Consider the following 12,266-nt stretch of genomic DNA (forward strand, 5'->3'; position numbering starts at 1 on the left):
ATCACTGTTCTTTCACCTTCATGCTCAATTATAATACCTTTTACGATTGTAAATGTCAACTATTTTCGTGATACCTATCAATCATGTAAAGAAAAGGACCTTCTCAGAAAGTGAGGTTCGCTCATTTTTCAGCTCGTTCAAAAAAGCTCTCGTTTCCTACAAGCGAGACGACGCCTATCGGGCATGCCAATACCAACTAAAAGTCTTGGATTTGCGGGGGATAAGAGCGCCCAGAGCACAAGAGTAGCCAGTGGCTTGGAGCCGGGCACAGAGATTAGCGAGACGGCTGGGCAGGAGCTAAGCTTTTTTTGTGCGGTTGCTGTCGCTGTGGCTGTCGCTTGGCAACGTGAACCTGGGGTGGGTTACACACCGATGGATAGAGCTTGTGTATGTGATGTGTAAGGTTGCACAGCAACCATTTACTACGCAGTGATGTGGCATAGGTTGTATGCAAGAATTTAGCAACCTATTGACTCCTGAGATTGATGGAAGTTTATCGTGTAGATCACGTTCATTTTTCGGAAACTTCTCGCACCGATCTTCATGTCGGCAGATTGTGACAATTTTATACACCTAGAGGACCTCGATCAAAATTTATACCACAATTCCTGCTTTGCTACTATGTTCAATCCTGATTTATGTAGAAAACACTGTCTCAAGTTTTATCTTAAATGCTACGCGTTAAGATGGGAATGTACACTCATCAACCAGTGTTCACTGAACCAGCAACCAGGAGTCATGGATCACTACCGTATTCCATTCACGAACGACACCGCAGTACTAGTCTTTTCCGTCTGCGGAAATTCGCTCGACAAGCTCGCTCTCGCACTCGCGACGCTAGGACCTCGTTCTAGCTATTGAGCGTGAACGGGAGCGCTTCGGAGAACAGAAGAGCTGCGATCCTTCGATGTCAGAAAATTGACATCGCTACCAAGGAATGTCAAAGCTCGCTATGGTACCTAAGACATACACGCCTGGAGAAATGCCATCTCAGCAATAGAAATATGTCTACTGAAAACTATTGGCTATTGTAGTACGGTTTGACGTCTTCAACGTGGCTCATGCTACTGAATGAGTCTAGGATAAGCACACCTGCTGTAATATGCAAATGAATGCAGCTGTCGATCTGATCAGTCGCTTACAAGTTAGCCACTAGATACTTCCATCCCTCCCACATCTCTTTGCCAACTGGTAAGATCTGGCTGGCGGGCAATACAAATCCATTCGTACCCTTATCCCTCAGTTCGAACGTCATACTGTATTCTGCCTTGCCTACATCACCAACATAATCCGTGCTGCTGCCGCTGGTCGCGTACAGTGTGGAGCAAGAAGGTCCCGTGATCCAGGTGGTTCCAGAGAATGCTTTGATGACTCTGCCAGTGTTGGCAGCAAGGGTATCGTGTTTGGCTTGGTTGGCGGCCACGGCGGAGCAGGAGTAACCGTAAGGAGTGAGGATATATTGTCCATAGGAGTGGACATCGAGATATAGCTGGATAGAATTAGCTGATGTATGTCAAATAGCAATATCTGAGTGCTCACCTTAATACCCGAGCTGTCCCTTAGCTGATTGACCAGAGATACCAAACCTTTAATCTCAGGGGTGTCTCCTTGTGTTCGGCCTCGGTAGGTTTCGTCGCACGGGTTCGTGCTGGAACCACCAGGTACATTCCATCTGTGGAAGTCTTAGCAAAATTGTCATGATCATGGGCTCGTGCTCTCTCTTACTGGAAGGGCCAATTGCGGTTTTCGTCAGTTCCGATGCAGGAGCTGCCAGCGGGAGCAGCAGATCTGTTCTTCCGCCAGAGACGATCGTTGGTTTGAGAATATACAAATCCATCAGGATTTACCACTGGCAAGATCCAGAAATCGTACGTATTCAGTAAAGCTGTAGCGTTGCTGTCTCTCCCGTAGCCCGTCATCAATTGGTACAGAAAATATTCTACACTCATGCTTGTGATCCACTCTCGGGCGTGTACATTGCCGTGAATAAGGATCGCCTTCTTTCCCTTGCCATTGTTGCCCCAGACGTGGATTCCTCGAATTGGCCTCCCTTGTACTGAGGTACCGGAGGTGATGATCTCCGAGTTCTGTGGCAAAGCTGTTTGCAAATTCGTGAGGAATGTCTGGTGATCGTTGTAGCTGTGATAGCCGTTGAACCATGATACATCGGGTACAGCGCGTTTCGAGAGACCTACGGGAAATGGTTAGTTCAACGACAAAACGAGTCAATTAGGTGCTGCTGAAGTGCAAAGAAGAGCCGGTCGATTTCGAGATTTTCGAAGTCGGAAACGTACTTGACGGTGTGCTGGAATTCCATTCTGCGGCTATGTCTGCCCCAAGATCTTCGTGCATTACTATTGTGTTGAGATTGAGTGACTCAAACTTCTCGATCTGGTCAGGCGAAATGGCGACGTCGATGTGTTTGGAGAAATCCATATTCCATGGCTTCATCTCAATATCGGCGAGCTTGTCCTGGACTGAAGCCAAGTTCTCACCGGTGGTGATCCGGTAGACTTTAAATCCGTCATAGCTGACCTTCTCTTCTCGTGGACTGAGGGCAGCGGCGGAGACTAGAGCAATGATCGAGGAGGCAACGCTCAAGAACTTCATGTTGTCGGTTGGATGAAAAGAGAAACGAGAGCTTGGAAAACTGCACAGGTATTTGCTGAATTTAAGAGCTGGAAGCCCTTCACAACGGAGGAATGCTAAAAACGGTTAAAGGTCCTACCTGGGTCTTCGAGAAGTAGAATTCATGCATTACAGCCATAGATCATCCAGGAGCATCACTCGCCACGGTCACACGAGCACATAAACAACTCGTTCGTGGGTAGCATTGTGTACTCTATCTTCTTGTTTGCTTCGACAACTCCGCTCCTAATTTCTTGTTCGCACGACTAATGTGTCACGGAGGAAGATCAAAAAGGAAGTCAGTAATGATGCATCGGGGGAAGTCCTCGGGAACACTCAGTAGAATATCTGAAACACAGCTTCGTGGCCTATAAAGATGAATATCGATGGTTCGAGTCAGAGTGATGTTCTGGACAGTGAAATGAGCTTCGGGCTTGGCGACCCTGCTCGTAGTCTATCCGGAGACCTTCTCACCCAATCGTCGTGTCTGTGCACCTCAGTCCAATTTCGCACGAGATGTAGCCAATAAGCAAGTGACCTGCTAGTGGGTCCAGAAAGCTGGCTCTACCAAATGGTCATTCTTTGCCAGACTCTCTTCGTTCCATGCCACAGGACTCGGAGTTCCATGGTGTTGATATATGCGAAGCTGTCATGTACAGCTACGGAGAGCAAATCTATGCTGATTCTGTAGTGTACTTATGATGGGCGTACACCAGCGTTACTCCTGATACCGATGCCTCTGTTCATGCCAGATCAAAGACATAATCCATCGCAGGAACTACCCTGCCGTCGAGGTTGCTTGGCCTTTGCTTGCTAATAGTATAGGATCTCGTTGAACACACAGGTGTTCTTGCAACCCTTCAAGCAAGTCCAACTGAGCTGAGCGGCTGATTTCTCCGGTCTTTCCACTCTCTGTTCGTCTCTACCCTCACCAATACACATTCAGCCTTGGTCTTCCACCATATCAGCTCTACTCGGCTTTTGGAACTGTGTTGGCACGGATCAGTTCTGTGTCTCCCTATTCCGTACGCATTCGATCCCCTTGCCTGTTCTCAGCGATGCTGTCTCAGACATCGTATAAAATAGACGGAATGGTCTGAACAACGACTGCTATGGCAGGGATGTCACGAGTCTTCTTGCGCAATACGAAAGCCGACAGCAACGACTATGTCCTAGGAGCTTGTTGGAAAGCTGCTTGGTTTGAAAAGAGCTTGCCCAGAAAGATTTGGATGCGATACTGTCCCGGCTCTAGTTCACTCTACCTGACACTTGTTTCACTGCTGAACCGCTGCCCAGAAACAGGCGTGATGAGCCCCGATACAGTGGACTTGAAGCTATAATTCCTTTTCATCTCTTTCCAGTATAGACAAGGCAACGCCAATATCAAGGCAGTAATAAGAGCTTGCATACATACCTACTCCCATCTCAGATTGGTGTCCCTCGAGTTACTGGTCCACCTCCACCTGCGCTAGGGGATGGCTGATTTCTGAGGTCTTGTTGCTTCGCAAAATGTCCTCCATTCACGTGCGCGACAGGAACATCAACACGGCATACTCAGGAGGTGGATTCGAGTACGATATTCACGCAAATTAAGTGATATCTGTCTAGCTCAGGTTGTGCATAGGCTTTGATGAAATGTGCATGTTCACCGATATTGTCCTTCAGGATGACGATCCTTGATTGGTACACAACATCTTGACCGTCTGGGGGTCTATACAAGGACATCGCACGCAGAACATAGCGGCGAAAACAGTCTCGCCTGCTTATTATTGGTAGACGATACTTCGATGGAGTGCTGCTCTTGAAATGCTAACATCAGCTTAGCTACCCTGTAGTAGGAAAAGATCTTTTCCAAACAGCTCGCTCGAGGTGTTTTCCACAGCAGTGTCGATCGAGGCGTCTCTTTCTCTCACGTTCATGAACAAGTTGTCGATTCGCACACCCGGCATCTCAAAACGTTCTATATCAGCTCTCGACACATCAGGCTTGAGGATTTCGTTGGCCCAGATGAGCCGGATTGTGCTCACCCTTGTCAGTCTTCCCTGACGTTGGGCTGTGCGAAGGACGACCAACTGTGGGAATACTGCAACCTCAGTACAGCCAATAATTTCCAGGAACTCGATTGACTCTGGGAGCATATCTGCTAGATTGGCAAGCACGAAAGGTCGGTTTGTACGTTCCACAAAAGTTTCTATCGGCTCTACTCCATGTCCAAGAAGGGCATGGCTGTTGATACTCATCGTTTTGAGTTTGTTCAGCTGCTTGAGACTGGTGTCGAGTACCAGTCTCTCAGTCGGTATTTCTTCCCATTCACCCTTCTGCCAGTTATCGTCAAAGTTCAACCAAACAGCCTCTAAAGTCGCAGCATGTGCAAGAAGCTCCTCCAATAACTCTTTTGGTGTAAAATGAACCGAATACATATGTATGCGGCCATATGTGAAGCGAAACTCCCTCAAACTTGCACAGCTCCTGACGATCTGTCTCATGCAACAACATGTCAGGGCCGAGTATTGAAATGACAGTTTCTCGACTGCAGCCGAGTGTGCCGGTACGTTCCACACACTGTCCTCTGACCATTCTCCATTCGCCAGTCCTATCTCAAAGTTCCTCAACGTTGGCAGACGAAAGAAGGAGCTGCACTTGGCAAAATCGAGATACCCATATTTTCCTTCTACAGAAAGTGTGCGGACTGATCTTAGTTTCCGTGCCGGAACGTGCTTTGCTGAAGGGTCTGACTCAGTGACGGCGTCCAGCACCTGAAAAAGATGCTTCGGCTGATAACCTTCCTCAAAATACAGGCTCTCAATGTTGGGCAGAGAGCTGAGCAGAACTCCCTGAAGCGCTTCTGGCAACGCTTGCTTGATGCCTTCAACCCATTCTGACACAAATTTCTCCTCAGTCAACTTTGGTGACCAGAGGGAGGTGATCCGATCGCGACAAAGATCCACAAAATCAGGGCTCACGGAGTCTACAAGCCCTTCATCGCTATCTGCCTTGCCCAGAGCGACGTGCTTGACGTGGACCGCCAGATCAGGCCGTGACAAGATGGTCCGAACATACGAGATGAAACGTGTTGCTTTCTCCGGAGGCCACGATTCTGGCTGTTGGTAGGTTGTGTATAAGTTTGGAGTTGCCAGCCTGCTAAAGACCTTTGACACCAAGCAGAGACTGTGAAGGCTTGATGTGTCTGAGCCCAAGCAATTGACAATCAGCGTTAGAAGCTCGGCTGACAACGATGAAATACTGCTGCTCGACATAGTCGTGAGTTTTGCGAAGGGATTATACGTGATACAAAAGGTCGTCAGCGAAAACACAGTAGGACATCAGGACCAAGGTCAATACCGGTACTTGTAGACATGGTGCAACTCGATGGAGAGAAGATTCTGTAAGGTCGACAGGCAGGCAGTTTCAGGCAGTAGAGTACGCTACTTGGGTCGTCTAAGGCGTCCTAGCATCTAACCACTTTCGGGTAGCAAATTGAGTCGACCGTCACTACCACCACCACCACTCAGCGCGTCTTGTATAAGATCTACAATGCTTACTGAATTCAGGACACTCTTACCGTCGCTATCCTCCATGATAAAATCTTTACATGCGACCATATACAACACTGATCTATAATAGTTGTTACTATAATCTTCTGTACACCACCCTCAAGCCGGTGCATATCAACAAGTTAAGCTTAAGCACTATTTCTTCATTCCACAAGTCTTCTTCTGGTTAACCCCTTTATTTTGGCTTAAATCGCTCTTTTGGCGAAGTCACTCCTTTAACGAAGTCCTTCCTCATGAATTAGTATGTTACACCATGTCAGCCGTACCAAAACGTCGACTTAGCAGTTCACCTCCTCCTCCTCGCCGCCTAGACGAACCCGCACTAGTACAGGCACTATCCAAGCCAACAAAACAACTGCAGGAAACACAACTGTCGAGACAGAGGTTAATCCGTTCCCTGTGGACGTGCCCCATATCAGTATATTCGATGACAGCGACTATATCGGTGACCACGAGGATGAATTGGAAGATGAGAAGCTCCTCTTTATCGACCTTGACGACGAAGAAATGCACGAGCCTCGTCCACTGAAGTACACACCATCGCACTCCACTGGTGAAGAATCTGGTTTGTCAAAGGCCACACAACCTGCTCCAGATATCGTCGTCCTTTCAGACGACGAAGACGAGCTACGTACTTTCTAATGTGCTAGGTGCACAACCTCCACGTCAATCTCAGACTCAGCTGCTAGATACTCTCGATACCAGATAGTCTTAAAGGCCTTAAACTCGTTCCGGTATTGTGAGAGGAGGCCGCGCCTGTTTACAGAGGTGTTGTGTGCCGTAGCTGTACTGTAGAGGTTTATTAATGCAACATTAGCAGGTGCCAGTGGTAAATTCTGAGAAAGTGTTTTATCTGGCCGTTGCCGCTGGCTGTACTCCGAATATAAACGTAGGAGCAATCATTTCGAGGGTGCGTGCTGCCATTCATCCCTCCTTTGTTTCAGCCATTGCCGACGATCTTGGGAAACATCCAGCCTACATTATCTGCTTCGCCAATTGCGTCCTTGTGAATTCTGGCCTCGGCTTAAACGACTCATATGCTGGATTGTGAAACTGTTTGAGACGTAGGCAAAAGGTACCGTATTGTTTTTTTTGATGCGTGGATCTGAACAGGTTGAAGGATGACTTCACTCTCGTATCAGTATCGTTTATTTCGACGTGTATCGTAGAGTGTGGCTGGCATTTCGCTACCATGGCAACAGCTTGACCAAATTTCCTTCCAGTCTCTTTCTATGCTGCTCACTCTTCCTCGCTAATGTCGCTCTCGTCATCATCCTGTTGTTGAATTCCAATTCCCAGACCAATCCCTCCTTCGCTATCATCTCCTTCCTGCTGAGCAGCCAACTCTGCTTCCAGCTCTGCAGCAAGGTCGTCCTCGTCAATGCTATCGTGCTGTAATAATGGTGGTGAAGGTGAAGGTGCTTTCACTTTTTGTGCTTTTGACGTACTGCTCTGTCGCCTCTTTTTCTGTTTGAGTTCTTTCGTGGGTGGTGGTGGCGGTGGTGTTGTAGGTTCTGTGGGTTCGTCGAGGATCAACTCGTCTACGTCACCATCGTTCTCCGCTTCGTCGTCGATGTCTTGGAAATATTTCATGTTTTCGTCGTCGATATCAGGCATTTCGACGTCTACTTGTGGAGTATGGCTTGCTTTGGGAGCTGAGCTAGAATCCATATCAGGATCACTGTCGTCACCTTTGTCCTTGGAAGGTATCAAACCACTCGATCTCTTTCTGTTCTGAGTCTTGATTGTTTTGCGAGGAACTGTGGCGGCGATCGAAGGACGATCAGAAGCGTCGGAATCGGAGTCGGAGTCGATTACCTTTTCAGATGACAGAACTTCCTTCGAGTGACTCTGTGGGACACCTTTTGCTTTCGTGAAAGATGCTGGTTTTCGTGTCACTTTAGTTTTCAGCTTCGATGGCTTGAGAGCCTTCTGCCGTCGACGATCTGGATACTCATTCATTTCTCGGTCTGTAGCATCGATGATCTCTATCGATCCGACAGCGGGTGTCAACGGGCGGAGAGGATGATGACCTGCTCCCAGAAGTGGACTCGAGAGACCACTCATTGGTGTTCGTGCTCCGGGGACTGGTGTTCGACCACCACCAGTACGATGACCTGCTTTTTCTGTCGCCTCCTTGGCTTCCTCGAGGAAGTGTCTGAAATCAAAGGGATTGGATGCATCAGGGTTTCCGCTTTCTTCTGTGGCAAAGAGATTGTCCACTGTGTCTTGGCCGTGCAAGTCGTGGCCAGCTTGTCGTTCCAGTCTACCATGGCGCTTTACAAATTCAGATGTTATGTTGGTGCCAGCTTGAATGTTGACCTCTAACGACAAGTCTAGTTTCTCCAATATGAATGCAGACTTTTCGGCATTCCAGACTAATGCCAGCTGTTCGTGATCTGGCTCTTCTAGAACCCAACCATCGTAATCGTACGCGTCGTGCCCATGCTCATAATTTAAAGACACATCGTCTCCGGTAGTTTTGATTGTGCCAAAACTGTTCTGGAAACCGTTCTTGGGAATCCAGTTGTACTTCACACTGATATTTTTGATCGCTGTTTCGTGGTCATCTTTGAAAGTCTCGCCAAGAAGGATACGGTAGTCACCTGGCTGGTGTACGTCCACCATTGCGAACGCTCACCAGAGACGTGTCGCGGACAGGCACGTACGCCACCAGACGAATTACTGCAAGGAAGGAATTCTGATATTGTGAGAAGTGGAATGCATTCAAGTTCTGTGTGGACGAGTTGAGGAATACCAGGGCTTTGTTCGGCATTACAACAAAGCAAGCTACTAGCGATGATCCTCTACCACTACTAGAGTAGTAAGGCTCGATCTCAGGTAATAAGGGCGTAGGCACTCGAGCAAACTACCGTAATATAGTGCAATCTCTGGCAACTGTACGGCCATACATCGGTTTGAGTTAGTGATGATAGCTACTATGTACTAACTGTTTTCGGATATTCGCGTTCGATGGTACGAACTCACCTCTGTCGCGTCTGACGAGCAAGGCCGTGCTTAAAACTTCGGTACACGACTCAGGTAGTCACTGATCACAAGTACGACGGTGCAGAGCAATAGGACGTCTGGTCGTCCTGCTGGCGAGTACAATCTTCTCGAATGTGCTAGCACTGATGTGACCCTTACGAATTCGCAGGAGAACAACGCATAAATGGGTGTACGACGGAATGCGATGCTCGCTATCTTGTATTGTCTGCCGACGTATAGGATACTGCTATCTATCACTATCAATAGTACTTGTTGCTAGGTCTCTGTGTACCGTACCTCCATGCAAGTCTAATAATAGCAATTGTGTTGTTCTCAACCCTTGATGCTCCAATATCTGCATGCCTGTAGAATGGCATGTCAGAACTGGACCAATAGGAATTCGAACGTGTGTATGACTACTAGCTCCCTTAACCGTGACGAACTCACTTTGATCACCCCTGATCTCGAAGTGGCGGGTGGAATCTTCCTCTTCACGAGGCGACTGTGAACAGAATTAAGAGGTAATGCCCCTGTCTTTTGCATATGGCGGCGTATCACGTCCTCAAGCTTGCTGTCTGTTAGAATGGTCAGAACTCGGATAGCATTGAGAAAATGTCCTTCAAGCAGGGTGCGATCTTTGATAAATCCCTTGGTTAGAATTCAATGTCTGAGTATTCAAACCGTTTCCAACACCCACCTTGGGCTCGACGGCTGTGCAGAATCACCAGGAAGCCACATTAGCTCCACGCAGCGGCTCACCATGGCTAGCACGTCCCAGTCGGGAAAAATGTTGGGGGCACGCCCACAGTTTTGTTGTGGGATCCCCGACACTTTTGCGAACTGGGATGGATATGGACCTTCGTGCTCGCAATTCACACGTGTACCTGCTCTGTGCAGCTTGATATCTCCACTCCTGTCGGATATGTTGACGCCTGCAGGCTCGAGGTTTATATGACATAAATCACAACATCACGATTTGTGGTAAAGCCGTAAGGATCGTTTAATCGTGAGCAAGCCATTGAATGGAACCTCGAAGGTATAGTTAGGTCGCCATCTATTACGCAGACAGGTAGAGCTCGCGAGACAAGTTCGATGACAGGTAACGGGCTATCCCCGGCGCAAGGAATGAAGCATGCGGCCGATAGCTGAGCCCAAACCAACGAGTCTTTTCTGACGATTCGTGAAGGTTGTGTAAGAACTGTCGAGTATAGGTGCATCCGCTACACGAGCATCCTCAGCATGTCCTCTGCTAGACGGGGACGTTGCCATTGACATCTTTCCTGCCACTAATGAGGGGTGGTAATTGTCTGTAACCTTTTAAGTTTTGACTGCAAATTTCTCGAAGATATCCTCACGATGAGTTCGTCTGAATCTTGGGCTCTGCCAGAGGAGCGTTTGGCATTTCACCAGGACTCAACTGCCAGACCATGTCAATAGCACCATCGGGATTGCCCTTGTTGTAAAGAAACAACCCTTGCAGAGCAGCTGTGCTTGTCGAGCTAGGGGTATGGTCTTCGAGGTTGGCTAGTGCGCCATATTTCACGAGTCGAGTCATGAACAAGCTCTTCTTTTCTTGCTTTGTGGCTTCGTCTGCATCGATATCGCCGTAAAAGCGGTCCCACAAGGCTGAGATCTGATACGCAGTGGCATTGCCAAGTCGAACAGTCATATCAACCCTACCAGGTCTGACTAGTGCCTCATCTAGTCGTTCAATGTGATTGGTGGTAAGGAACAGCATACGCTCCTCGGCGCTAGCCACACCGTCGAGTGCATTGAGAAGACCAGAGAAGGTGACATTGGCACCAGCATATCCATCAGAGTCTATCTTCTGCCTACGATTGTTGTAGGCTGCGTCAACATCTTCAAGTAGGACGAGAGTTCGTTGTGGGATGATAGTAAGAAGATGATTCAGGCGGTCGTCGGTCAGACCGCGTTCTGACAAGTTAATGATTGCTATGCCGTAGTCCAGATAACCAGCCAATGCTTGAATGAAGGATGATTTGCCAGTGCCAGGTGGACCGTACAGCAAGTAGCCACGTCGGTACGGCACACCTCTATCAGCATACCATTTATGCGAGGCTATAAAGTCTTGAATATCTGCAACGATGCGCTCTTTCACACCTTTTTCAAGTATAACACTATCCAAAGGTCGCTTTTGTCTTGGATGCCCGAATTTCTCCCATGTAACACCTCTTGCAGTATAGATGACTGTCTTGCCTTCAACTGCTTCCACTGCAAGCTGATTTGCTTCCCGAAAGATGGACTCGAAGACGAAGCGATCTCGGTAGAGAGTGGTTAGGGTCGTGGTCTCGAAGGGTCTGGAGCCTCCCTGCAGCATCTCAGTACGGTTAGCCTCGCGTTGGCGATTCACATGTATAATGGTGCCATTGTAGTGGATGAAATGCTGACCTGGTCCAGGGATCAGAGTGGTATGAGTTGTGATTGCACCATTAGGTAGCTCGAGCTTGGAAGTTTCAACCGCGAGATGGCGCATTCGTGGAGTAAGTCTTTGCAACATGCGCTGACCTAAAGACAAGGTTGACGCAGTAGCTTTAGGGGTTCCCTGGGCCGTTCTCAGCATCAGTTGCCGTTTCTCGTGCTGGGTCATCCAGAGCAGGAACCATCCATAAGATTCATCCTTAATACTGATCTCCACGTCAACGAGTAATCGTTGACGAACAAGACCTGCTGCACGACGAACACCACGTTGTCCGAACGCAGCCAGAGCACCAAGTCCAGCGAGTCCGAAGCCAGCAGTGAAGAATGGGTTGCTAGTCAACTGCGAAATGATACCTCCATCACTCGTATTGGTGGATGTTGACAGCTGCTTCGCCAGATCCTGCTTAGTTCCGATCAGCGCATCAGCAGAGACTGGAGTTGAGCCATGCTGCACGATTGTTGTGGCAGCATCGCTTGATTGCATATGCGCAATATGCTATCGTACACAACGAGCAGCGTGGATGAGTTCGATATACATCACTTGGGGAGCGTAGCAGAATGTCTTCCAGTATCTCAGCAGCCTGATTTCTAAGGCAGTAGAGTGCTCACCAGCTATCGCACCTTCCCCTTCGGACTTTACGGCTGTGAACCATGCCG

The 12,266-nt window shown here is 48.4% G+C and overlaps 5 protein-coding genes across 5 annotated transcripts; 1 reads left to right on the forward strand and 4 right to left on the reverse strand.

Moving 5' to 3' along the window:
- Positions 1 to 1,138: 1,138 nt before the first annotated feature.
- Positions 1,139 to 2,610, reverse strand: LTR64_008092 (uncharacterized protein; the record flags this gene model as incomplete). Its single annotated transcript, XM_064902407.1, has 4 exons — positions 1,139 to 1,489; positions 1,540 to 1,672; positions 1,726 to 2,191; positions 2,295 to 2,610. 4 exons carry the CDS (start codon positions 2,608 to 2,610, stop codon positions 1,139 to 1,141), a joined length of 1,266 nt encoding a protein of 421 aa, XP_064751381.1.
- Positions 2,611 to 4,448: 1,838 nt separating this feature from the next.
- LTR64_008093 (uncharacterized protein) lies at positions 4,449 to 5,885 on the reverse strand (the record flags this gene model as incomplete). Its single annotated transcript, XM_064902408.1, has 1 exon — positions 4,449 to 5,885. One exon carries the CDS (start codon positions 5,883 to 5,885, stop codon positions 4,449 to 4,451), a length of 1,437 nt encoding a protein of 478 aa, XP_064751382.1.
- A 540-nt stretch (positions 5,886 to 6,425) lies between these two features.
- On the forward strand, positions 6,426 to 6,824 carry LTR64_008094 (uncharacterized protein; the record flags this gene model as incomplete). Its single annotated transcript, XM_064902409.1, has 2 exons — positions 6,426 to 6,437; positions 6,465 to 6,824. The coding sequence occupies 2 exons, from the start codon at positions 6,426 to 6,428 to the stop codon at positions 6,822 to 6,824; spliced, it is 372 nt and encodes a 123-aa protein (XP_064751383.1).
- Positions 6,825 to 7,421: 597 nt separating this feature from the next.
- Positions 7,422 to 8,958, reverse strand: LTR64_008095 (uncharacterized protein; the record flags this gene model as incomplete). Its single annotated transcript, XM_064902410.1, has 2 exons — positions 7,422 to 8,792; positions 8,824 to 8,958. The coding sequence occupies 2 exons, from the start codon at positions 8,956 to 8,958 to the stop codon at positions 7,422 to 7,424; spliced, it is 1,506 nt and encodes a 501-aa protein (XP_064751384.1).
- Positions 8,959 to 10,521: 1,563 nt separating this feature from the next.
- BCS1 (Complex III assembly protein translocase and chaperone) lies at positions 10,522 to 12,093 on the reverse strand (the record flags this gene model as incomplete). The annotated part of the gene is made up of 1 exon (XM_064902411.1): positions 10,522 to 12,093. The coding sequence occupies one exon, from the start codon at positions 12,091 to 12,093 to the stop codon at positions 10,522 to 10,524; it is 1,572 nt and encodes a 523-aa protein (XP_064751385.1).
- Positions 12,094 to 12,266: the final 173 nt, after the last annotated feature.

The sequence above is a fragment of the Lithohypha guttulata genome (assembly GCF_036872675.1).
Source record: "Lithohypha guttulata strain CCFEE 5908 chromosome Unknown scaffold_7, whole genome shotgun sequence".
Lineage (NCBI taxonomy): Eukaryota > Fungi > Ascomycota > Eurotiomycetes > Chaetothyriales > Trichomeriaceae > Lithohypha > Lithohypha guttulata.